Source organism: Thunnus albacares, chromosome 17 (genome assembly GCF_914725855.1).
Source record: "Thunnus albacares chromosome 17, fThuAlb1.1, whole genome shotgun sequence".
NCBI classification, from domain to species: domain Eukaryota; kingdom Metazoa; phylum Chordata; class Actinopteri; order Scombriformes; family Scombridae; genus Thunnus; species Thunnus albacares.
The window spans coordinates 26,371,098-26,398,730 of NC_058122.1; the positions used below are offsets into that span (position 1 = coordinate 26,371,098).

Genomic DNA, 27,633 nt, shown 5'->3' on the forward strand with positions numbered 1-27,633 from the left:
AAAGGCACAGCTCTCTTTAAGGCAGGCTTTACCCACTCGAGTGTCCCCATTTGAGACACAGTGCCCAGCTTATCCCGCAAAGCACCTTTGACTAGGCCAGCTTCACTCTGTTCCCCCACTTAGAGAGCAAAAAAAAAAAAAAAAAAAGCTCACCCCACCCTGTTGGCCCCTGCACGAGGAGAGTGTGGGCAACCAGACCGGCAGAGATGACTCATCCTCAGCCTCCCTCTCTTCCTCCTCTATCTCTCTCTCTCTCTCCTTTAACCAAATTTGAAAGCGACTGTGTTTGTAATTCACCTCTGCGCTTGAATAAAGCTGCCCTCCCATCCAAAATGAGCTTTATATACTGTAGATGTGTGATGGCTGTTTGTGCTCCCCGACCCCCCCCCCCTCCCTCGCCCCCCCCCCCGTCCTCCATCCTTAGTGGCAGCAATAGAACACGAGTGGTTTGAGGTTTATTTATTTATGCCTTTCAGGCTCTCCTTTCCTCTTCATTTTGGGGCTAAGAAATTGCAAGCAAGTGCCGCTGAGGCTGCAGAGATTAGGTTAGCATTGATTGCTTTATTGGTGTGGTTGGATTGTTTCGTATCTGGGAACATTTGATGTAAGCACAGACATTTGTCTTGTCTCGTGCTTGTCTCTGTTTCATCGAAAGATAATTCATTTCTCTTAGTGCGTGGGATTTATTGGTAATACAGAAACAGGGAGAGCAAATGCTTGTTATGTTCCTGTGTATTTTTTTTTTGTGTTTGAAATGACGAATGGAGACACAGGTCCAATCTTTGGCCTCGCTATTATCACTCTAAATGGAGCTGTTGCAAGTAATGTTCCAATTTTAATCAACACCTAATTACATCCAATAATGCACATGTAGCTAATCGGCAATTGTAATTACTACGTAGTCCGGCCCTGAGAAGTATGGATCTGACTTGCTTATTGGTTGCTTTGCTGCTGCACTGACTTTCGGACGTACAGCAGCATTGATCATAAAAGTCAATCATGACACACATTATAGTAACTTTTTTATGAGGGCTCTGCAGTGTTATGCAATCCCTCCTCCTCAGTTTGATGCCCCTTCTCTTAATTTATTGTGCTGAGCTGGTGCTATCCCCTCTAGACCTCATTGTGGATGTGTTTGAGCGCGTCAATACCATACTCTTTTGGCATCAACCATCAATAGTCCACCCATTAAAATGTGGAATTGCTTAACGCAACACAGTAAGATGCATTTCTCTGGTATGGAGTCGGGTATTTGCAAATAGCCTTCAGATCAATGCTCTTTTACTGCCTTCTGAAACCATTGTCTGCAAAACAATTGGAAATCTTTGGGAGAGTATAGTGGGGGCAGCGCAAGAGGAGCTGGAAGAGGCGAAGCATCCCAACACAGCGGCGAATTAATTACCCTTGTGAAGAATGAAGGTCTGTGAGATTTGCTTTTTGGGCCATTATCAAGTGACACTGCGAACGATTGTTTGTCCCTCTTTGGGTAATGTAGCCCAAACAATGGCTAGCCCGGGCCATCATATGGATCATTAGCAGCTCGCCGTGGGACCTTGTACTATGAAGTCACCCTTCCGGGGAGGGGGGGGGGCGGTTGCTGGGTGCTCTCCATCCTTTCCTCTACCAGGGGACAGACAGCTGACAGCCCACAGGAGAAGACAAGCGATGGCTGACACTCATTAGGAATGGATGCACTTGAGTTGGGTCATCACAGCGAATCCCAGCAGACGCTAGCGCAGCTATTACTGTTACTGTTCGACTGCTGAGGGACACCAAAGCTCATGAAGACACCAGAGAGACACGATGGTGCCCCGAAGTTCCAAATAATAAATGCCAACAGTGTGTTTTTTTTTTTTTTTTTTGTATGTGGATGCATTTCGCTCTTGGGTTTAGACTGAAGTTTAAAACAATGAATTGCTCTTAAATGGAGATTCTTCACTCTTAAACTGATACTGTTAGATAGCATCAGTCTGTGGCATCAATGCACTTCAAGCCTCATTCATTTCACACACATCCCAGAGGAGAGACTTCTCCCTTAAAAAACAAAAAGTTTTTTGTGTGTGTCCTCCTACTGTAGATGAGACGTCGGTGCCCCTGAGTTTTTCTGTATTTGACTTCTCACATTACTGTTAAACATCAGTGCAAAACTGGTCCAGAAAAAATGCTTTAGGGGTTTTTCTTTCTGTTTGGAACTGACAACAAAACCTAATGGTTACTGGATCATGAATGTTTTGGTTGCTCTGTTGCTCCGTCTTGTCGTCCGTGGTGTCTTTATCATCATAACACTGGTCTTTATGCTGCCTTCTTGGCCAGAGTTTCCTCGAAAACGAGGCTTTTACCTGCTTAGATATAAAATGTAACTGGATAGCTCATAGTTTTTTGAGAGTGTGACACCAAAACACAGGAATGTGATACGATTTGACGCTGTATCATCAACATCTGATTTATCAAACAGGTTTAACATAATATCAAAAACAAATATTATTTTAGGGTGTATTTTCTTGCCTCCACTGTTAGTGTTTACCTTCTTCTTTGTGAGGAAACCGATCTGAACACAGTGGTTTTTTTTTTACCTTTATTTCTCTCACAAAATGAGCAAAGATAACAAATGTCGCAATTTTAGGCTTTTTTTTTTTTTTCAAGCCCGCGAGGTTATATCAGCAGTAAAACAAACAGGCGAACAAAATAAATAAATAAATGAGTAAAAAAAAAAAAAAAAACGGTTTACCTTGAACCTGTGGTCCAATTTGTTTGTCCAAACAGACATATAATTTAATTCCGGTGCATGTTTTGAATGTAGTGTGCATTGCAAGAGAAACACATTTCCCCAGCGAAATGGGGGGAAAAAAAGCAACAAACAAAATTGGCAAGGTGCTGATGGATTTTATGTACAGAGGATGCATAATGCCCCGTGTCAAAAAAGCAAAGTGAAATTTCCTGTTAAATATGCAAAATCCCGGCTGTCTATTGAATGATAATGGCTCGGCACCTTGTCACTGGGTTGCTGACTCCGTTGGCTGCGCTTCAAAGGCCTGTTGACTAACTTTGAAAAGACCTTGTGTTTCCTGACTCTGGGCTTTCTTAGATTGGACAAATGCAGCAGAAAGAGGGCTGTACGAGTGCCAGTCACGGCTTCCCTGAGACGCCGGAGGGATGTCAGCCTTTGAAGTGATAAAGACCCACTGTTTCTCAAGACAGCCGTCTCAAATATGGCCGAGCCTCTGTGATGCGCTCATGTTTTTTAAAAAATGACCGTGTTGCTTTTTTTGCCACTGTTCCTTTCTTTGGGGGTCACATGCTGCAAAACTCTTTACACTTTCTGTGAAGTTGGGGATATCCGGTGTACAGATGATGGCCAAAAGTATGTGGACATACCCGGTGAACACTTTATTGTGCTTTTTGATGTGGGGCTGTTTATTCCTGGTTTGTCCCCCCCTTTAGTTCCAATAAAGAGACATTTTTTTAATCCTGCAGCATAATGTTTTAAACAAAGCAGTTTTCTGTTTTAACATGAGAGTCCATAAAGAAATGGTTTTTCCCCAGTTTGATGTGAAAGAACTTTACTTGCCTGCACCTCAACCCCATCCAGCCATGACCAGATTAATCTATAGGACACAGATGTACTACATGGCCAGCTGTGTCCCAGTGGACCAAGGGCACAAATTTGCTACTGGGCCCATATTTAACCCCTCTCCCACCCACCTCCTGCCTTCTATGCACTGTGTATATATATGTCATATAGAGCAGCTATTTAGAAATATGCACCGTTTGAGCACAATATGGAGCTTAGCATAAATTCAGACACCTTAACCATTCATTCATTTCCCATTCGCTCACTCTCCCCCGGCTAGTCCCGCCTTCACATCAGCTGATTAGGGTGGCGTCACTCCTAGTTATCAAATCAGATTCCTCCACGATCGATCTCTTAACCGCCAATCACGGCTCAGCTGTCAAACTTTAAAATGCGTTTTCTCTTCTCTGCCGCCGTCAGCTGTCATCTCAGAGCAATCATGGCGACCCTCCTCCTCCACCCCCGTCCACCTCCTCCTCTCCTCTTCATCCCCGATAACCATCTCGCCTTCTCCGTGACCTACACCACCAAGATCCACGCCGTTCATCACCACCACCACCATCTATTCTACTCACGCGTTCTCCTCCCCCCTCTCATATCCGCTGAAATCACGACGGAGTCTATTCGCCAAAGATTTTTCCAGTTCATCTCTCATGCTGTTCAAATAAACATCATTTTCTTCATGGAGTTGAGTCTCTCCTGATTGATATGAACTGAAATATTGAGGATTTAGGAAGGCTCCCTCTACAAGCAGGATGAGTTTATAGTTAATATTATACTTTACTGGTGCAAATTTCTAATGTTGGTACCAAAAAACAGCTGGCAGACAGGCAGTGAATCTGAGGCTTTGGTGACCTCTGGGGGTTTGCGGTTCCAGGAAAGTCTCTTGGCCCGGTTGGTAATCCAGTCTTGCATCCAGCACCTTTGGGATGAATTGGACCTCGGCAGCTCTTGTAGCTGAATAGAAGCAAATCAGCCAAATTCAACAATCTGGTGGGAGGAAAAGCCTGAAACCAGAAGAGCGGAGGCTGTTATTAGCAGCGGGTTAACGGCCTCTGGGTTTGGAACGACGTCTTCGACAAACCGCGAATAGGGCGTCCGTATACTTCTGGCAGCGTAGCGTATCTGTGCCAGGCCTCACCAACCGCATCCCACCGTTTCACCGAATCCAGCGTGGTGCCAGTTGTTATGTCACATGTGTAAAGGCTTTAACAAATGGTGTGCGTGTGTGTGTGGAGCTCCACTTCATGAAAAATGGGGCTGCTCCTTGTAATCAATGCGGGAGCGACGCGAATCCGGTCGGCCATTATTCCGTCGGCCTAATCATTTGAAGAAACCAGAGACAAACTACCACCTGTGCTCTGAGCATTGATCATGGGGTAGGTATTCTATTAAATCTAATAATACACTTTCTTTTGGCTAAATCACCCCGCACATTTCAATACCAAATGACTTCTGTTCATTCTATTAAAGTGGAACTACTCTCAATTATGTTTCATAGTCCTATTGTCTGATACTAATGAAGATGAAACACTTTCATTTTTCCACTTAATTAGTTCATATTTAACAAAGGTGCTGTGCCATCAGACTCCAAGGAAAGAGCGCTTTTTTTCTTCTTTTTTTTTTCTCCTTCCCCTCTCTCTTTCTTCTTTCGCCTCCTATGGCATTGAAAATAATCCCTTTGCTTTCATCCCGCTATAGAAATTGTGTCTGTATGTGTGTGTTTTTCTTTCTTTCTTTCTTTCTTTTTTTTTTTTTTTTAAATGTCGACACTGTTTTAATTGAATTCCTCAAAAGAATCCACCTGATCCTCCTGCGCTTTTTTTTTTTTTTTTTTTCGTTGTTGTTGTTGTTGAATGAGCTTATGCGTTGTGAATGTACTGATACTCCAGGTCCTGTTGGCAGGCAGTGCCAAGGACAGCTAATTGAAGGTGAATTGATAATGCCCCAGCTGTCTGTGTGTTGCAGCCTCATAGCCAGTCTGCTGTGCGCGTCTTTGATAAGTAATTCATCTGTTTGGCCTGGCAGCACTGCCTTGTTGCTTTCATGTCACTCCCTCTCTCTCTCTCTCTCTCTCTCTATGTGTGTGTGTGTGTGTGCATATGTGACGCCTTGCATGCTCCCTCCCCCAGGCTATGTGTCTGTAGTCATGGTCAACAGGGGGTGAATCCTCCTCTCTCTCTCTCTCTCTCTCTCTCTCTCTCTCTCTGCTCCTGCACTCTTGGTCTCTGGGTGGCATTATAGTACTTCATCTTTCTCTCTCAGGCTTCGTTCTAATTGGATCCACCACTCCCCACCCAAAAAAAAAAAAAAAAAAAAGTCTCTGCAAGTCAGCCACCTATCCTCTATCCTCCCCTCCCTCCCCCCCCAAAAAAACTTCATCTTCAGAAAAACAATCCAGAAGTGATGCACCGACTGATGTGACACCCAGAGGTGCGGCTGCTCCTCCTGTTGCTTTAAAGCCAGCTCCTCTCCCCCTCATGTGACCCCCCCCCCCGCCCCTCCACCCCCTTTCACACCTCCACACATAGACGACCTTCACCCCCCCCCCCCCCCCCCCTCCTCCCACCACGTCAAACCTGCCCCACCTCTGTTGTTGTGGCGCGATTCATTAACATGTTTGAGGTGGACACGGCGGGGGCCTGACGGAGCGGCATCTGAATCAATGCCCTCACCTCCCCAATCTGCCCTTTATCATGTTAATATGATTTCCATTGATGGAACGCTTTTTCAAAATGGCATCCCTCTATAGTTTTACATATTGACTTTTTAATTCATGGCCCTCAGTGCAGCATCACTCTTGTTGTGCGCCGCCGCTGCGAGAACGCTCCCAGATCAGAGACGGATGTTGCTTGAGTGTGGAATTGACTTCAGGGCAGTGTGTTTTTTTTTTTTTTTTGCCTTACTTTGTACGAGTGTGTGTGTGTGTGTGTGTTTGTGTGGGTGTCTCTCTGAACCGCTGTCTCCCTGATGATGGTGTGTGTGTGTGTGTGTGTGTGTGTATATTCTCTCATTAGGCCAGAGACACACTCAACTTCAGTTTCACGTCGCTAGGGCGATGAGTAAGTTGGCACTCTGCTAATGTTCTCACCAAAATACAACCCCGACTTCTCTATAGTAATAATATTTACAGCTCCTCCCAATAGCCGGTGGAGAATTGCCTGGACTTGTAACATAGCTATAACAGGAAATAGAGAATTTAATGCCCTATAGAGTTACGTCGTATAGCAGCAGTAAAACATATACTGTATTTTTTTATATATATATTTTGAAGAGTGAAGGATGTCTTTCTTATTGTGTTGCTCTTTTCTGAAGAGACAGTTAGGGAGAGGATTAAAGGGTGTTTTGCATGTTTAATTAAAACATGTTCAAGTTTCCCACCGGTCCTGAAATTTCTGGAATATCATCTAATGAAGAGATATGAACTCCAGTCAAGGGGAGTCTTGGGATTTTTTGAATTCTCTAATGAGTATTTTAAAATAGGTCGCTGTATCTTACAGCTTGTTCAACACATTCATTGCATTAGATTTTTTTTTTTTTTTTTTTTTCAGACCTGCCTGTACACAAATCTAAACATTATGATATAAAAGGTTCATAAAAACAACATTAACAGCTGCCGGCGATGGAGATACATGTGTCGACTTTTAGAAAAAGCTTCGCTTGAGTTGTGGAAAGTCATAGAAAATACATCCATATGAATCCGGATGTGTTTATAGTCTGGAAAAAATGTTATTAAATGATGTTACAGAAAATTCTGACACAATTAAATGTTGCAGTAGCTCAGATTGTGAGGTGTGATTTTGAAGTTGACTTGCTCAGGACACCTTAACTGCTCCTGATAGTGATATTAGATTACATGTTTGTGATACTGTACGGAAAGACGACACCTGCAGGTCTTTAAGTTAACATGACAATCAATAATAGTATAGTTTATGGGGAGCTGAGAGGATATACAAGGTGTGTTGCAGTAAAAACAGAATGATCAGCTGCTAGAAACTTGTAAATCTGGTTTATATGCATCCACGGATTCTGCAGGATAAGCAGGTTAAACAGAGGTTGAAAGTTTGTACAATATATATATATATAAAAAGAAAGAAAAAATTGCATAGTGGCCACACTGTTTGACCACTTTAAGAGACATCAAACAGCTGCTGTGAAATTCATCACCACCAACTGTTAGCAACAGTTGCCCGCTCGTATACGAACGATTAAAACGAAAATGAAATCATTGTCAGCGCACCAACATTTGATGCACAGCGATTTAGTCATCCAATCACATGCGTCAGTCGGATCATAAAACGTTTCAATTACAGCGGCAGGAGCAGCCAGCCAGCCAATCACTTTGTCTTTTTCGCTTTGGCAGTTTGACACCGAGCTTCAGCCACGTACGTCTGGGGTTCCTCGGCGGAGAGCTTCGCAGATCTATGTTGAGCTCACTGATTAAGCAATGGCTCTTCTCTCCATTTCAAATGACAAGCTGCCAGGGACTTTGGTTTTAAATTGTGCAATTAGTGATCTGGCATGCTTTGCTTGGCTTCAGTCAGACTCAAATCCCAGTCCAGGGCCTCGCCGAAGCACAGTCGACAACACATACTCCAGAAGCATTTGTCAGACAAATTCATCTGAGCCTCCACTTCCACTTTGCTCTCTGAGCACACTAACCTCCCCTCAAATGTCAGCCAGGGTATTTACCGTTTCACCGCAGGGTAAACAACGGTGATCCGGGTTAGTCGGCACCAGATTTACTGTGATTCTTCTAAATCAGAGCAGATAATAATTCATTGTTTGTTTGTTTGTTTTTTTTTTATAACAGATGCAAAAAAAAAAAAATGATATTGAGCATGTACCAAACTACTCTTCACAGTCACTGTAAATGATCTATTTCTCTGCAGTCATAAATAATAAATATATTTACATTCACAATATCCACCTAGGACAGCTATAATAAATCTACATAATCTTGTTGAGTTTACTGCAGCAAATATATGAATTAGGTTACTCATTTTAGGTTGCAAAACTGCAAACCAGCCACCTCTTGATCATTATGTTGGCTCCAAAAAACGAAAACTGGCTTATATAACTTAATTATTACTGTACTATATAAATAACCTAAGCTTGGATAATATTGGGAACAGCTTAGATAATAGCCTTAATATTTAATTTCCCCTTTGAAGTCGTGGCTGGGTACATTAAAAGTTCAAGAAGAATATGGTAAAACTTGTCATCACCACCAAGATTCATTTGAACATGTATTTTTAATAGACTCTTGTATGAGTCGAATTTCCACAGCTCTGAGAACTGCTTTCATTTCAGCAGTAGTTTGTTTCATGTCTAAAGCCGAGCATCAGGAGTCTAGCATCTGACCAGCTGGGATTTAATGTGCCTTGCTGATAGATGAAAAACTTGCTAAGTTGCAGAAAAAATATTCAGAATTACAAGTACCTCCCGCCCCTCCTCCTCCTCCTCCCTCCTCCCTCCTCCCTCCTCCTCCTCCTCCTCCTCCTCTTGCATCCAGAAGTACAGCTGGATACTAAATATCATTTTTCTGGTTGGCGGAAACGACAGTCCTCTGCAGAAACGGCATTATCTGCCGTTTTTATCGCCGCTGTATTTGCCGTGGTAATTAACTTTTTAATGCTGGAAATTTTGATATCTATTACAAATTAGCCCTTTTTTTTTTTCTTCCTTTTTTTTTTTTCCTGTGCTTCTCATCAGGGACACAACAAATACGAGACGTTAAACGCATTAAGATGCAAATTTCTCTCTGCAGCTTTTGTTCTTGTCTCTGTGACAACTGTTGGATCGGCGTGTAGCGCAGCAGAAAAAACAGCCAAACAGGAGATGTTCTTAACATTTCATCCGCAGAAGATTCAGGCAAATCCACGAGCCGCAGTATATGTCTTAATTTTTCACTACAGGCTTATAAATCTATGAGGTGATTTCACTGATGATCACTTCTGTCCCTCAGGAACAGGAGATGTACCTGTTTACAAGGTTTTTAGACGCTGGCACCGGCTGAAGTCTCATCTCTCTGCCAGTAATATCTGTCTGTTTAAAATGTTTGAACACAAGTTACTCAATATATCTCCAGGACTTTTCATATGTACGGACTTGCATCTGAATATCTTACATATATTAACAACATTCATCTGACAGTTATAGCTACAAGTTATTCAAGTAGATTTTTTTAACATCACAAAACATGTGACTGGTTTATAAAATAAGATGTTGCTTTAGATTAAACTAGCCAACACATTTTTTAAAAGCAGTTATAATTAGCTCTATCTTGACCAGCTACAAGGAATGTATCATTAATAATGATCCATAATACATGTGATAAAACACCTCTCCGAAAGGGATTAGTCAGCATAAGCAGTAACATTTTGCAGATAATACAGAAGCTGCTGATACAAACTGTTACTTCAAATTTTGAATGAAAGATGTAAAAATGTTTTTACACTTATTATTTTTAAAGTAAAGCATCCTGATCATTGGGGCTGGGTGTCATTCGGACACATTTTTTTGTATTAGTGACACCATTGTTATTGTTATTGTTGTTATTGACAGGAATTGGGAGGTGGGATGGGAGGAATTAGTTTGAGGGTTATGACCCTTTTTAATATAACAAAATATTTGACAAAACACATATGCATCAATGTCTAATAAAGAACTTATCCTAAATAGAAGAGTACTTGATATTCATGCTTCAGCTTTTTCAAGTGTGTCTTAAAACAACAGTCAGGAGCCCAAATGAACATTGAAACCTGTTTTTCTTGCTGTAATCATTCCTCCTGTTCATACTGACCATTAGAAGATCCCTTCATAATGACCTTACAATGGAAGTGATGGAGGACAAAATCCACAGTTCTCCCTCAGTGCAAAAAATGTATTTAAAAGTTTATCTGAAGCTAATATGAAGCTCCAGCGTCCAAATGAGTCACATCAAGTAGATATCTTTCAACGTTACAGTCTTTTTAGTGCAAAGTCCCTCTTTTTGTTACAATCCTTCCACCTGCAGCTCAACAGGGAAACACAAAGAGGGAATTTGATGCTAAAAAGACTGTAAATGTGTCAAATATCCACTTGATATGACTAACTCAGACTGCTGAAGCCTCATATAAGCTTCACATCAACTTTTAAATACATTTTTGCACAAAATGACCTCCATCACTTCCATTTAAAGCACATTTGAAGGAGATCTTTTAATATCCAGTATGAACAGGAGGAATGATTACAGATGAAGGCTGCTGTTTCTCCTGCTACCTCTTCAGCGACATCTGTCCATTTCACTGCACACAATTCCAACAATGGCCCCTTCACACATAAAAATCCAACATTTAAAACTTTAATATTATTAAAAAGCAGTGTTTGACACTGTGCCTCATGTTTCTGGCTGAATTTGTTGTCATTGTGTGCATGTTTCCTATTCCGTTAGATAACTGGCCAGATGCAGTAATGTCACTTTCCTACACAAAAACAATGGGTTTGGTTTAAAAAAAAAAAAAAAAGGATTTTGTCATTCCAGTTGTCCAAAACATCAAAGTGAAATGTCACGTTTCAGAAGTGAATAAGTCAGAATGAATCAGTAAGGACGTCTTTCTACAACTGCCATGTTATACTGACATTAAATAACAACACCAGGAGGAAGAGGCAGAAATGAAGCTGACCAGAATGCATTGCAGCAGTAAAACATGGTAAACTGTGTGTTCAACACTGGCAGCATACAGTTTAATATACAAGAAATCTGTGTACTTTGCTATTTATCTTATTAAGAGTGACATCAACCAAACGTTGCCTTTAGAATGAAACTTCAGAAGAGAAGACAGAATTTTTGTCAAAAAACCTTTCTGTGTGTTTTCTGAAACATGTCTCATCACCATCTATTTGTTTTATTTTATATATTGCAGTTGTGCACTGAACTGTGGGACATCAGTGTACAACAACAGCACATAAAAGTCAAGCTTTTTAGTCTGCATAGTGGCATTTGTTGATGTAGTGGATTTTGTCATTTTCATTGTGAATGGAGTCAGTGTACAGGCGTTACTCTTGTAAGCAACAGATTTCTGCCAAGCAGCAACTACCATGACTTGAGCCAGTGCAACAGTACCTTAAAGTGCAATGCTACTGATGGCTGCTATGCTAGTGATGGCTCCACCTGACTCCCATTCAAAAAGCTTCAACTTCTCTCTAGAAATACTAGAAGTCATTACGGTCTCAGTCTCTAAATTCAGGCCCTCTAATAAGTGTGCTGTTTGTCATTTTGGAAATTATTACTCCATTAGTAAGATTTAAAGACTTATAGTAGCTTTGATGTCTGCTGTGTTGGCTGTGATTGACAGTTAGATCACCTAATGTTAGCCTAAGTTTGCAGCGCTCAGTGTTACCAGTAAGCTAGCGTTAGCTTGGGTCAAAAGTAGCGGGGCGTGTTTCCAGAGCGTGAAAGGCAACACCCAATATTCCTTATTTGGAAGGTCCTGGCTCCAACCAGAAAAGATGGACCTTAATCTTTATATATACGCAGTCTATGGTTTCTGCTTATTATTTGAACATCCAAAAAGCAGATGTAGGGTCTACCCCCAGATGCTCTCAAAACACCCCTGCACGTGGGGATTGGTAGAGAATCAATAACGGAAATAGAAGTAGAAGAGAGAAGGGTTGACTAGAGGCCTAAATGACAAGGCATGATCACAAAATAACTGGCAGAACAAGCTGAACACTACAGATGGATGGATATGAGAGCATCTGAGGGCAGTTTTTCCTCTAAGTGCACAGTTATCACGGTGTCAAATCTCTGAGGAAAAAAAAAAAAAAGGCATAATAGCCCCATTCTTAACTTTATTTCATTGTAGCTTCTGTGCATGTACATTATTCTCATCCGCCCCTGTGCCGCCCTGGCACAACACAGCCAGATAGAGATCTATAACAACAATCACCATTCTGGAGGGAACCGGCGGGGGGAAAAGGGCTTTGTTAGGCTACGGGTCCCCGCCTGCAAAGGCTGTGCTGCTGCGCTCCTGCATGGGTAAAGAAACAGCCATACACACTGACCTCAGAGCTGTTGTTTAATCACCAGGGCATTTTAATGGCTTGTCAGAGTAATGAAATATGGTTGGAGGCTACCTGGTGCAAACATTACGATAAATCCCTCTCACACAAGCCTACGCAGGGCTTAATGGTTATAAATCATCACTTTGGGGAGAGAAAAATGACAGCTATTAAAATAATGAATGGGATGATTAATTTTTCACATTAAAGATTAAAAGCTATGAGAGGTATCATCAGATATTGAGCCGCCGTAAACGTTTGAAAGTGAGAGCTTATTTTCCGCACTTTATGACGCCCTCCTTTCTTCACTGTCATCCAAGTTTCTGCCCCTTTTTTTTTTTTTAAATTTTTTTTATTTTTTTATTTTTTTCTGTCTTTTTCTCCGTGTGCTGGCTGGGTGCGCCCGCCGACACAGGCATTCCTTACACCTAATTTGTGCTCTTGTAAAAGTGCTCTGAGGAAAAGCCTTGAAGAACACTCATTGCTTGAGGCAGTACAGGACCCTCTCAGCCTCTCTGCAGGGGCTCCTCAAGGCTCTCACCAACATTATTCCATACCTCTAAAGCTGTCATACCCATAGCCTTTCACAAGAAGAATAAGAAGAGCTGGCCAGAGGTAGTTTGCTTTGTTTTTTGGGGGCTTTTTTCTTCTTTTTCTTGGCTCTTCTTGTCAGTTTTCCCCCCCTGCTACATCTGTTCAGATGCTAGCGAGAGCTGATTAGTCAACTTTCTGCTTTGAAATGCATGTCGAACAAAGACAGTATATAATAACACATGCTCAGCGAGCTGGCATTAATCCCCACGTATAGACAAACTACTGTATGACAAGCTTTCTCTCTCTCTCTCTCTCTCTCTCTCTCTCTCTCCTCCGTCAGATCGCTCCCAGGAGAAGGTGTGTTATTGCACATAGATTCCTAATTCAGCTTTTCACTTCCAGGGGGACTCGGCGTGTTGTTCAGGCATATATCACCCAAATTGCACAGCGAAAGATTAGAGGGGAGAAGCATAATTAGAACATTAATAACCATACATGTTATGGAACATAAGTAATTGAGTTTTTTTATGATGAATGGGAATGTAAACAAAAGGCAGGAGAGTGAGAGGCTCAATTAGATATTCCCGAGTAGGGCTGAGCAGACACGTGAATGTAGGCTTCTCCCACTGTTGCCCAATTATTTCTGTCGTTCACCAGGCAATGATAGCGATAGCTTGTCCATCTGCAGCCTTCAAAGGGATGTTCAAAATCGTCTCATTGTTGGCGGAGAATAAACTGTTGGCTGGAATCTTTCTTTATCCGGTCAGAGCACAGCCAGGTATTTGTGCAGCTAAAAGTATTTACAAAGTGGTGGCGTTGCCGCGTGCCTTTTTTTTCTTCTTCTTTGATTTCTACCTTTTGTTATGTGTGTTTCTGTTTTTTATTTCACATCGCTGTCACCTGAGACGCGCATCATGACGGCCGCCCACACCTCCTTCATGTTCCTCCAGCTCCCTTTTTTTTTTTTTTTTTTTTTTTTTTGCTAATGATCCAGGGACACCAAATAAAGGACCACTGAAACAAAATGGCCACCTTAGCTGCCCACTTATATCTCAACCCTCCCCTCTCGAATCAATTCTGACATTTCATTCTGCCCTTATAGAAGGTAATGGTGCATTCAAAAGGTTGTTACCGATAATGTTGAAATGGTATTGCTTGGTTTCATTGGATAGTACCGTAACCTCTGCTGTAGGATGGCTTCAGCTCCCCTCCCTCTCTTCTTCTCTTCTACCTTCCATCTTTTTTTTTTTTTTTTTCCTCCCTCTCAGACTTGAGATGTTGGTATTTACCGGCTCAAATATCTCTTTTTGGCACAAGTGGGAGTTTTTTTTTTTCATTTTCTGTTAACAAGTAACCAACCGGTGTTTGTATTTTCCCTCCCACTCTTGTGTTCACACAGCAGAGAAGTGAAAAACACCCTTTTTAAGTCAAAGTTCAGTCAGGTTATATTTCTCGTTTTTCACCCCATCTCTCACGCATCCCTCGCTCATAATTCCCCCCCCCCCCCCCCCCCCCCCCCCCCCCCCCAGGCTGTCATCGTCCGAGGCTGTCGATTGAGCTATCAGCTGTTCACATCAGCTGTTCACCATCTATCCAATAGCGCGGCGACACGCCTCCATTGTTAGCCTATCGTTTCGCCGCTGTCTTTTTAAATATGTTTCTCTCTCTGTCTTTAGTGCGTTCACGCTGCCGTTATGCTCTCCTCCCTCCCCTCCCTCCCCTCCCTCCCCCATCACCGCCTAGTCTTCGCAGATTCATCAGTTTCATCACTTCATCAGCCTCATCAGCCTTATCAGTCTCAGCAGAAGTCATCAGCCACCAGCACCACCAGTGTCTGGACTCCATGGGGGGATTTATTATGCTTCTGCTCAGGGCTGATGCCCCTCGATTAAAAATCTCCTTGTAGAGCCTAAGCGCCAAAGACTTTCCTGACCAAGACTTAATTACCAATACATCATCTGTTATAATAAACAATTATCTTTACTTCATTCACTATGTCTGTCCTGATTGAAATATATTATTTACTGCCTATGGGCTGTATATCAGAATGCACTAAACAACTGTTTCGGTTTTGCAGCCGTAATCACGTAGAGAGAAATCACAGGGCCAGATGTCTGGCTCTGGTTTTACAGCGTTTATGTTTTCCTCCGAGTTTATGTAAAATTCATCCTTCCCTGTTTTATTTATTCCCCCGTTTTCATAGACTCAACAATTAGTCAATTCCCAATCAACAAGAGAAAAGAAATTGCTTTTAATTACTTTTGATAAATGACAAATTGTGTTGGCATGGTTCCCTGCAAATGCTTAATCAGGTGCAGGGCGGGGTAGGGAGGCGGGTACCGGGAGAAGGGATTTCTGCTGGGATGAAATCAATGCGCTTTTCTCCGCGGTTCACCGGCTGGGCTTCTGGGCAACAGCCAACCTGAGGCCTGCGAAAGATACACAAGTCAGCAGAAAAGCCCTCGCTGCATGGGAACAGCCGCACACACACACACACACACACACACCAAGGCATTTAAACACGCTGTAAATGTATGAGCTGTATGTACAGGCTGTGTGAGTCGTAATGTTCACTCACAAGCTTGTAGTCATGGAAGCAAACACATGCAGATAGATGTCAAATGTCTGTTGTTGTACCAGATGTATGGAGTCAAAACAACAAGTTCTACCATCGTGTTTTATTACATTTTGATCAGTAAATTCAGACGGATACTGTTTCTGTTTACAAGTTATTACCAGTAGTAGAAGAAGCAATCAGATTCCTTAATAAAGGCTCCGGTATCACAGTGTTAAAATACTCCATTACAAGGAAACTGAAAGTACAGAAGTATTATTAAATGTACCACAAGTACATTATGTGTATTATACCATCTTATATATTTTTGTAGCCTTGTGGAAGTTCATGCAGGCGTGGAATTTGTTTTTATAGTCACATGTTTGATATATCATCCAATAATATACAGATACTCATTCACTACTACACCACTGCTTCCTGTATTAGCATGTAGTCGGGTTTTTGTGTGTTATTGTAGTAAACGGTTAAAATCCTGATGTGAGTCCTGACTTTCATGGGATTAATCTTACTGATGCATTAATGTGTAAGCAGCACCTTTGTGTTGTTGTATCTGCTCAAAGTGGACGTACGTTTGTCTATTTTATATCCTTTCTGGACGGTTTAATCCGTAGCAGGGCGCCATGTTTTATAAGATGATCATATGTTGTTGAGCAGGAGTAAAAAGTACAACATTTACCTCTGAAATGTAGAGGACGAGGAGTATAAAGTAGCAGAAAATGGAAAAGAAAGTTGTTTTTAAGTACAATACCTACTTCCTGCCGCTGGTTATGGCGTCATTTAACCGTTAAACCAACGTATTCACAGTCACACATGCTTCGTCTTTTACTTACAAAAGCTTCTTTATTTATTTGTATTTTTCCTCTCAGGGTTCATCTGATCCTGTGGCAGCAGCAGCGAGTCAAGTGAGACAGCTTCAGCCCGACCGGCTTTACCTGTACATGGAGACCCCCAGCTGGGCAGGTCAGCTTCTTAACAACCTTCTCCACCTCCTCCTCCATGTCTGTGTGTGTGTGTGTTGTTGTTGTTGTTGTGCGCTACACATCTTCACCGTCTGTACGTGTCTCACGGCGCAAACAGTGTGATGTTATTGTGACTTCCTCTGCCTCTCCAATCTCCTGAACTTCATCGACAACAATTCAAACCAGGTGTAGTTCTTAAATAAAGCCTAAATCCTTTATTCAGAAACTGATTTGATGAGACAGCCAGAGCAGCCGGCGTGATTTTTCCGGTTTGAAAATCAGACGCGGAGCCCCCCCCCCCCGACGAGTTGTGTGTTTATATCCAATCAGGTGTAGGTGAGGTTCACGTTGATGTCTGAGTGAAGGAGAGAACTTTCAATCAGCTAGTTGCAGCCTGCATGAACACACATCTGTCTCACAGGTGATTCATCCGTCGCCTTTCCACCACGCCGCAGTGAGAAAAGTGAGATTTTTTTTTTTGATTTTTTGTTAACATGATGAACAACTTGTCTGTTTTCATATCTTGCCGCTAATGTCTGAATATACAGTAAGTCTGACCCTCTGGATGGGTTTACATCTGCTGCCGGCTGTCCACTATCAACATCCGTCTCCTTTTATTCATGTATCCTTTACGTTTTGGATTTCATCTCCACTCCTACGCGCGCTCTCTCACCTGGCCTCACACGAGAAGCTTCACGAGTTTTGGAGAAAACAGCTTCACGCCTCCTCCTCCTCCTCCTCCTCGGTGTGTGTGCGGATGTGCCCTCGCTGTAATAAAGCCTGTATGTATTCACGCCTTACTCTCCCCCTATACGGCCATATTGTGCTAATGTGCGCCGGTTAAGTAGCGGAAGACTAGAGAGAGACGCTTATCCATATGCCTGAGAGCCCAGGAGCTGGGGCCGATCTCTCCCCAGATGGACTCCTCTGCCTCCCCGCCCGTCCTCTGCGGAGCCATATAGCAGGTGGCAGTGAGGATCAATGGGCCTCTGCCATTACCTCCTCTCCACTTCACATCTCCAGCCTCATCTCCAGAGAGGGGGGGGCGGGGGTACCGTAGGGCGCACGGCGTGTCTTGCTGCAGCACACCAGGAGAAATAGGGACGTTTTCCATTAGTCTAATTGCTCGGTTATAGTTCTATATTATTGCCGTGATCACCACTGTGGCTTGGTAATGATGGACCTCCCGTGCCCCCACGTATATAGCTGGTGGGTGTTATGTCTCCCCCGTCAGCGCCCGATGAAACTCCACTTTCAGTGGGTGTAAGAGGAGAGAAGAATAATGCTGAGAAGAAAACAGGAGGATAAACAACCCCAAAAAAAGAGAAAGAGCTCTTCAAATGTTTTGATGTAAGAGTTTAATCAAATAGTCTCAGCTATTTACATTCTCAACAGGTGCGGCGTTTGGGCTGATTTATGGAATAAACACTGGAGTTCTAGTGCTTGTTCATTTGCCTCTGCTAAAAACTGGCAATATGTGGCTAATTTGCAATAATTTGCTGCTGCTGTGGCCACTGGTTAAGAATGTTTATATAATCATGATATAATAAGAAAAATGAAAATTAGTTTTTCACGCAGTTCAGGGCCTGTCAAACACAGCTCACGGACTCGCTAAATGATAATTACATTCCTCAAGCACAGTATTACATTTTACCCTCTTACACGGACTTTGTTCACGGTAAATGGGGGAGTATTATTTTCATTTTGAGGCGATATGACCCAGTATTATACCCACATCTGAGCTCCCTCAGTACAGTAGAAAGGTTTTCCCCCCCATCAGCGATTACACGCAAAGTCATCCATCAGTCAGCAGATGAGGTGAGGATTATAATGAATTCATTTACCCTCAAAGGCTCATGCCTTTCTTCTTTCTGTTTTATAATATCCTATTTGCATACTGCAGTCTCTCATGATCGAGACACTGGAAAAGCTTTAGTTTAAGCTGTGGTGGACTAATCAGCGCTGAATATTTCACAGCTGACCTGTAGCTCTCCCTACAGGTCAGCACATAAAAGCTGCTTCCTGTTTTGGATTTCCTCACATACAGTAGGATTGCTACTGATTATCTTGCCTCTTATTCCTTAGAAGGAGAAAATCCTTGGCTGTGATTCCTGTATTTTTAATTTTTTTTTTTTTTTTTTTTTTTTTTATACAGGTGTGGGTATTGATCTTTGCCTTTGCTGCAGGGGAGTGTGTTCACTTAAAAGGCCCACTGATGTAGCAGAGCTTATTAAACAAATAGGCCAGAGAACAAGGCCACAATCCCTTTGAATCATGGAGGAGGTTGCCGCCACTGTATCAAATATGAAACGCTCTGCTAACAAGGTGTGTAATCTATTTTAATTAGATCATATTTTATGAAACGAGGAGAAGGTTGAACTTAAGTAAGAGAGAAAGATGGAGATTCTGAGGGGTGGGTGGGGGGGGTTAGTGGTGGGGGATTGTATTTTGAAATTGGATGTGACGGCCGGGGACCATGACTTGATTTTACATGCATGGCTTTATAATGAAGCCACGGCAAATGGTCAGTTATGGTTAACTTTAGGGGGAGCTGGAGCCCTGCTGTAATGGGAGGCTAATTCGGGGCCCATAACGCCTTGACAGCCTGCAGAGCGGAGCCGGAATATTGGAGGAAGGATGTACGTTAGAGGCTCTGAGGCTGTAGTAAAGGTCTGTATTTGTCTGCAAATTGCCAGGTTGCCTGAGGATATAACAGGGTCAACAGCAGCGTGGCATATTTTTTTTTTTTTTTTTCCCGGGAGCGTACGCAGAGACAGTGTCACGGACATAAATACAATACAGAAACACACTCACTCAGACGGAGAGACGCGCTAAACTCGCTCAACTCGAGTGTCGTACGGGAGCGACTTCATGTTGTCATCGCAATTCAGGCCATGATCCTTTTTATATATCTTTACACTGGGCTGGGTTCATAGGCGAATGTTTTCAATCATGTTTTTTTTTTTTTTTTCCTCTTGCGCCATAAATTGTTTCAGATCCTGTGACACTAGACTTGGCTATGAATATATGAATATATATATATATATATATATATATATATATATATATACACTCCGAAGACCTTAGGAAGCTCCACTAGTCAGACAAGGTAATGGATAGAGAGATATTATATACTGCTCTGGGAAGCACCACTTGTAAGAAAAGCTTCACACAACACACTTAAAAAAAAAACATGTAAATTTGTGTTTTAAAATAGAAATGAATAGTGTCATATAGTCTATCATCTTTCTGGAAAAATAAACACAAATCCTCTGCTGTTATAGTAAATAATCAGAGAGAGAGAGAGAGAGAGAGATGCTTTATTCTGCTTTCAGAAGCACCACTTGGTAGAAAAGCTTTCCAGGATTTCAGTGATGATAGAAAACAAGAAGAAAACGTGTGTGTTTGTGTTTTAAAAGTGAAATGAACAGTGTCATATAGAACAAAAAGAAATCCTGTGATGTTATGGTGAATAGAAAAGCTTCCTGTCAACATGGCCAAAGAAAACATTTAACACCAAAACATTTTTTTAAAAAAAAGTGTCACATCATTCCTTTTCTTCACATCATGTTGTGGTAAATATTCCAGATTTCTACGTTTTGTTTCCAGGGCCTCTTCTTCCGCCACCTTCACCACAGTGGTGATGAGAGAAAAGAGGAGGAGGAGGAGGAGCAGAGGGAGGAAGAGGAGGGAGGGAGGGAGGGAGGGAGGGTGGGGGGGGGTTGCCTGTGTCTTTAAAAGCTAGATGGAGTGAGGGAGTGGGGTGGACGGGTGGCTGGCAGGATTGTGCTGACGGCAGGGCTTTGGTTCAGAGCATGCCCATTAGAGGGAGCCATAAATCCTGGGCTCTCTGGGCCGGGCTGTGTCAGCAGTCCACTGAATGAATTGATTTTAAACGCCGCTGAAAAAAAAAAAAAAAAAAGAAAGTGCGAGAGAGAGAGAGAGAGAGAGAGAGAGAGAGAGAAGGAGAGAGAGAGAGAGTGACTATTTAATTCACCCTCCGCCAGAAGCCCACACCCCGTTCCACCTCGCTTCTCAATTCAGGACTGTCGTTGAAAAAAAAAAAAAAGGGGGAGGAGTGAAGTCTAGAAACACTGAAACTGTCACCAGCAACAAGCCCAGGGGCTACACGGCCCCCACGCGTTTGATTTAAACAGGAGGGAGACACACAAACCAAATACATAATCTCAAATTCCATACAGCATTTGTTCTCTCCCACCCCTCTAATTTTTCCTCTCAGCCCTCTCCCTTTTATATCTCCACAAGAGAAATGAGACATATCGTAAAAAAAAAAAAAAAAAGAGAAAGAAAAAAAAAAAAAAAGGGGCGCTGCTGCATTTGAAATTCAAATGTGTTGAATTTTGAAATTGATGTATGTGTTTATTCATTTATGAGCAGCATCCATGTGTGCATGCATTTATATATTATCAGCAGCAATGAAACGCTGCATAGACGGCTTGTAGCCCATCTCCCCCCCCCCCCCCACGTGCCCCCCCCTCTCCCCTCCCCCCCATCTCATCTTTGTTTCCCCTCCTTGAGCCGTTCAGCATCGCAAAAAATAACGTCTGCAAAACAGACACACACCAGTAAATTGACTGGTTTTATGTAAACACATTGAGTATCTGCATTAACTTTCTGTTAGTCACACTTTATCCCCGTGCCTTGACGTCCCCTCTGTGCACGTACCTGTTGGAGTGTCTTCGGGTTGATGTGGTGGAGTGTTACAAAGAGACTGCGAGGCCAAGCTGAGGACACCGACCCTGTTTGATGCCTGCAGTACAACCGGAATAAAGGCAGAGGGTAGGGATGGTGAAATCAATATGGGTTCAAAAACATGTATACAAATGAAAGCATATTTTTTCTTTTTTTTTTTTTTTTAGGGGGACGGGGGGGGTCAGACACCTGCAATTAATTTAGACATCACGTTTTCAAGGACTTATTGCATTTTTTGGATTGTAGAGGGCGTACTGTAGAGGTCTCAGTTGGATACGCTTCTGTGCATTGTGCCTTGATTATTTTTATAACCGGAAAATGAACCAAAAAAAAAGAGTCTAATCTGGTGATATATCACATGTTCACATTCATGTCACAGAAACAGAAGTTAAAGCTGTTTTAATGTATATTTTTTTGCCACTAGGAGGCAGAAAAACTCCACAACAAACCCTGACATAAAGTGTTACCTACACATCCAGCAGATACAGAGCAACATCATCATACCACCTGATGAATGTGAGTCTTTTAGCTCTGTTTTGGTCTCCACCAACTCCTGATAAAAAAAATATATGTATCTGGCTCTGTAGCTGTTTTAGATGCTGCTTTTTTTTTTCACCAGCTAGTCTCCTACTTTGTATGTGTGTTGTATAGTGCCGGGCAGGTTGTGTTACAGTGCGTTTATCAGAGCTTTCTCACAGAAAACAGCTGTCTGCTGCTGGAGACGAGATTGATGAGAGCCTAGAGACTGAATAATGTGCCGTAAAAACAAAAAAACATTGAGCTCAAAGAGTCTAAAATCTTAGTCGAGCTGCAGAGCTGGTGTGTGTTAGTCACTACAGGCATCCCCCCCTTCTCAGACAGACTAATATGAATTGTTAATTAGAGAAATATTGATTAATGTCGCTTTAAATAACTACTTTTTTAAAACGTTTTTAATTAACGTTTCGTATTATGAAGCCGCTCGTTTCATTACGACGATGATTTCTGAATGTCGATAAACAATAATACTGAAGTGTTGGGAGAGAGGTTTGGTTGTTGGTGGTAAGAAGAGGAGGGGGGGTGAGGGATTGGGGAGAGGGTGTTGACTGGTGGTGGTGGTGGTGCTGGGGGGGGGGCAGCGTCCTCTCTGGCTCATTACGCTGTTTAAAGAGCCGGCGCCTCCGAATCACCTGCCCAGCTCCACGCTTCAAACAAGCTCAGCCACCAGGGATCATACATCAACTTCTCCATCAGTCCCCCCCCCACCCCCACCCCACCCGCCGCCGCCCCCCCCCTTGCCCCAAAGCTTCACTTTTTCACTATTCGCCTCCCGACACACGCGACTCACATACAACCCACACAGCGAAAATGTTGGGATCGCTTGTGGAATACTGATGTCACGCCTGCTACAGAAAGAATAATAAATTAGTTACAAACCAGCCTTTATGTTGTTATGTATGTGATCATGAATTTAATTGAATGTTTCTCATGGACTCGCAACATTTCGAAGCCAAGTTTTGTGGCCTCAACATTCTTAATGCATGGCTCTTCTGCAAGCAAAAAAAAAAAAAAAAAAGTACACTTTCTCATGCCTAATTACCCACGGGCTAAGGCATGAAGAGGACTCGCTGCGTATTACTATAAAGATTGCGAGGATATTTCACTTTGAAAAATGGCAAAGCACACAGGACTAAGGGCTTGATTACAAGGAGTGGGGCACACAGCCTCTACATCTTCCTTCCCTCATTTCAATTATGGCTGACTGGAGGCACGGCGCTGCCACCATCCTCAAATAAAACTAAAATATGATAAAGCTGAAATATCAGGCCCGGGACTGCTGCAAGCCTGGAGCCATGTAAGGCTCAGATACTCTGCACGTAATTACAACATTTGCCAATATTTTTTGACGGGTTCAACATGGAGATGAGTGAGAATGGAGGGGTGGGGGGGGGGGGGCGTGGGGTGGGGGTGGGTGGGGGGGGGCATGAAGAGCGTTCATGACACATGATAAAAAGCACATCTCATTTCGCCTTTCCCTATGGATAACAGGAGACATGCCTGCATAGAGCTGCCACCGCTCTCTCTCTCTCTCTCTCTCTCTCTCTCTCTCTCTCTCTCTCTCTCTCTCCCTCCTATGTGAAAGTGTAGGATAGCGGTGTTATTTTTAAGTTGCAAGATCATTACTCATGTGTAAGATGCATGAGCTAAGAGAGAGGATCCGCTGTCATAACAGAGGACGGCGAGCGCACGGAGAGAGCGCCGCAAAGAGCACGTCGTTTCCAGTTATATGTTGCATAAAAAAAATAAATAAAATAAAAAAAAAAGCATTCCTGTGTTTTGAAAGAAAGGAAGCCCTGTGGATTGGCATCTCAACAATCCAGGCAGCTGTAAGCATTAAAATAGAGGACAGAATAATGTGCTACAAATTCTTTATTCAACTCATGTTTGCCCTTTTAAACGCTGCCCTCGGTGACCCCCCCCTACAGATGGAGGTGATGTGTGATGTAGCCACTTTCTCGCCATGACGCCCTCCAACAAGGTGGATCTCCTCTGGTGCCCAGATCCCTCGGTGGCCCCCCAGCACCCCCCGGGCAGCCTCTTTTACGTCAGTGTTAATAAGAGTCCGGCATGCTCAGCGTGCCGTCAGTGCCGCGCGGGGTCAACGCTCCGCACATCTGAGCTTTTCCAAGGAAAATCCCAGCCAGCGTGGTGCAGAGTCTCCCGCTACACTGGGAGCATGAGAATGAATGCGAATTGACAGAGGATTTGCAATGAATGTAATCTATTTTAGCACATTTTAAATTTAGCCGTTAATTGCTTTGAGAATAGTCTTGGTTCAAGCGTTTTGTTTTGTCGAGCTATAGCTTGTAAGAAACAATTTAGCAATTAAATTTAGCAGAACCCCCCCCCCCCCCCGTTTATGAAACATGTGATTTGGGACCTGACATGTCAACTCTCAACAGAGACATGTCAGTAAAACCTCTTTATAAATCCTCTCTTATGACTACGAGAGGCTTCAAATGAATAGCACCAGTGTGGCCGTTGAACAAAGTAGGATTTATTTTTTGAGTAATTTCTTCTTATTTCGAAGTATTGATTAAAATCAAAGAAAAAAAAAATATCTTTGAAGTCTCATCCCTAACATTTCAGATTTTCAAAGAAGGAGAGCTGATGCATTTTTTTTTTCTGAAGTATATTATACATTTTTGAAGTATATTACTCATTATTTTGTAGATTGAAGTACATAATATATCATTTTGTAGATCTGATCTTGCTCATTAAATGTGAAAAAACAAACTCAGCCACTAGCGCGCTGTTCATACAAAGAATCTCGAGCTCCTTATGTTGGGTTTTTTTCATGTTATTTATTTATTTTTTTTTCTTCTTCTCAGACAGTTAAGAGTAGCTCCAGCACCTGCTTTTCAAAGTGAAGGAGGAAATGTTTTGCAGAGGGAAGAGCCTCTGCAGCAAAATCAAGAGCGATTCCGCCCCCTTCACTCGTCACAGTGTGGGGGATTCAATCAAAAGTCTGCCCTGTGACCTGTTCTCCGAGAAACAAACAGCCTGCACAGTCTCCCAAGACCAAAGCCATCAGAGGAGGGCGGCTTGTGTGCGAGCTAAATCGTGGTACCTTTCTGAAAGCCTCCATCATAGAAAAAATTGTGAGTTGTCGCAGTGGAGAGTGACTAGCATGGCGGTACATTGATACATTGATGCAGTGAATGCCTCGGACAGTGCAGTAAAAGTGCTGAGGTTGAAATTAAGCTGTTATCTCTGGCATGTATCACTAGGGAGGCAAGAAGCAGTGGTGCAAAGGCAGCAGCCTGTTTGCTTTACTGTTATTGCTTCTGCACATCCGTCCTCGTCTGACTCTCCTGTATGTACGGACATATTTTAAATCCGCCTGAATTTGTTCATCTTTGATGTTTACAAACTATTTTCATAATGTTTTAAAGAACAAATATCCTCTTTGTGTACATACTGTTCATATTTTGACCCTTCATAGTATGGAGCAGATTATTATTCATTTGGCTCAAGTATCCCTTGATAATTAGTCCATATACACAATTTTGAACCACAAATATATATTGCATCCATATATGTCTTATCAGTTGTTAATAAATGGGGGATTAATCCTTCATTAATGTGTCAGAGAGCAAAGACAGAGAGTGTTTTCTGTAGGTTTGACACTATTCGTTTATAGGGTTAGGCTTAACCATAATTATGTATATGAATTGTATTGAAAGTGAAGGATGTAACAACACTTTTTGAATGGCAGGTTTCATTATAAGCATTAAAACCATCAATCCACACTGCCAGTGAACCACATACCCTCCTTTTCTCTCAATTGTACACAAACTCTGCTACACAAACATTACTTTTTACACTCCTTTTTTTTGTTGCACAGAAGTTGCATTTCACTCTCTTTTGTCCCCCGTTGTTGCAATCGACTGTGGGACTGCAGACTGATCAGCAGACTCCTGTGCTGCTGTAGCTGGCGGCGTGTAGAGAGAGAAAGTGGCGTCGCCTTTACAAAGAGAGAAGTCACCTCCATTTTGTCTGTGTTGTCCTTTTTTTTTTTTCTAATACTTTCTCTTCAACTCACTGTTTCCTTTTTCATCTCGGAATAACAGATCCACCAAATCACTCCTTACACTCCACCAAATCAGTGAAACAAGGGGCTCGGGTACTTTTTTTGAAAGCTGCCGTCCTCCGCTACAGGGAGGACTGTGTTGGGCGAACGCTATGTCGGTTGCCTGGGAATAGATGGATTTGATTTGTTACTGTGTATAGGCTTGTTTGCGGGTGCAGATGCCCATCTAGGTTGGAACCGTGGCAAATGCAGCAATATGTTGGGAACATATAGCAGTTCTCGTAACAGTGTCAAGGTCCGCCTTCAGCTCCGTCCCCCCTTGTACCAAAGACAGGAAGACGCAGACATGCCGATTTATACTTCCTCTATTTTAAGATTCCACATAACTAGTCTTCACCAGGATTTGACCCTCTCTGATGACTTTAAAATCTCTTTGAATAAATACGGGTCGAATTTGACCGTGAACACTCTCCATGTACAAATATTTATACCAGCTGTACTCAAATAAATCAGTTTAAAATATTTCCATTTTTATATATTCTGGACCACTTTAGGAAACGTTTCAGGCTTAAAGAATCTCATTCAGGGTGTCTTTACTGCTTTCAAATGTCATAATTGGTCAAATTTGACCTGAATAGTATGTCAGTGTTAACAACGCTGCGTGTAGCATTTTAATATCAATAAATATGACTACCTTCATTTTAAGAAATTGGTGTAATTACTAGAAAACGCACAAGACCATCACTGAGAAAATTGGTAGCCTGATCCAGTCTGAGTGCTGCATTTTACTCAGTGTGAAGGCCTCATTATTTCTGATTTTCATTTACCAAAAAAAAAAAAAAAAAGGAATTTACTGGTGTTTATTTCAAATGTTAGAAAACAGGTCACAGTTGTATTTGAAGAAAAAAAAAAAGTTTTGGTGAAATTTGTAGTTGAGCCATGTGCTGATTTCTGTTTAGAGGGACTCTGGTGCATAATTAGCAGCTCATTAGTCTTTTGTCCCCGTTTTTTTTATCTTCACCTTATTAATCAAAGTATATTCTAAGCTGTCTTGGTATTACAGTGACTTAATTTCACTGTGCAGTAAACAGTGTTTTCATGCAGCGAGAAACAAAAACAAATTTGCATTGAGGTCATTGAATCAGGTTAACCAGTGTTCTCCTTTTTATAACATCTGTGTATTGTTTGGTAAAAAACCTAAAAAATGATGAACGGTAACATGTGCGCCAAGAGGCTTGATTTGGTGGAACGTCTGCTTAACATAGATGCTTAAACAGTGGCCTTTTATTTAGAGACAGGACTTTATTCTTAATTTCCAATGTTCCCCAGTTAACACAAAGTCAAACCTTCCTCAATGCTTACCTGTTGTCTTTATCAGTTTAACAACAGTACCATGTTATACTCACCAGTAGAAACACTTATTCCCAGTCCCTTCCACTTGGCTGTTAAGATTTTGCCAGTGAAACTCAGCAACTCGGCAAAGTAGAACTGATTGGAAATAATAAATGAATGAGGTTTTATGAAAGATATCAAAGATAACACGACTCTTTTGTGCTGTTGAATCAGTGCGGTGGAAATGTGCTTTGTTCCTTGTAGTACAGCTTAATGTTTATTAAGGCCTTTATTAAGTTTTTATTTTTTGCTTTACAGCCTAAAATAGTAA

At 42.2% G+C, this 27,633-nt stretch overlaps 1 protein-coding gene and 1 long non-coding RNA gene across 2 annotated transcripts in view; both read left to right on the top strand.

The window, feature by feature from the left end:
* LOC122966727 (RNA binding protein fox-1 homolog 3-like) overlaps positions 1–27,633 on the top strand; it is a 526,578-nt gene that overhangs the window by 323,311 nt on the left and 175,634 nt on the right. Inside the window, exon 10 of the mRNA XM_044331033.1 lies at positions 16,592–16,685. Coding sequence (XP_044186968.1) covers positions 16,664–16,685 — 22 coding nt within the window. The 5' untranslated portion in view covers positions 16,592–16,663. The remainder of the gene's footprint in view (positions 1–16,591; positions 16,686–27,633) is intronic.
* LOC122966731 lies at positions 21,245–25,094 on the top strand. The gene is made up of 3 exons (XR_006398450.1): positions 21,245–21,484; positions 21,822–21,913; positions 24,769–25,094. It is a non-coding gene; the product is annotated as an uncharacterized LOC122966731 (long non-coding RNA).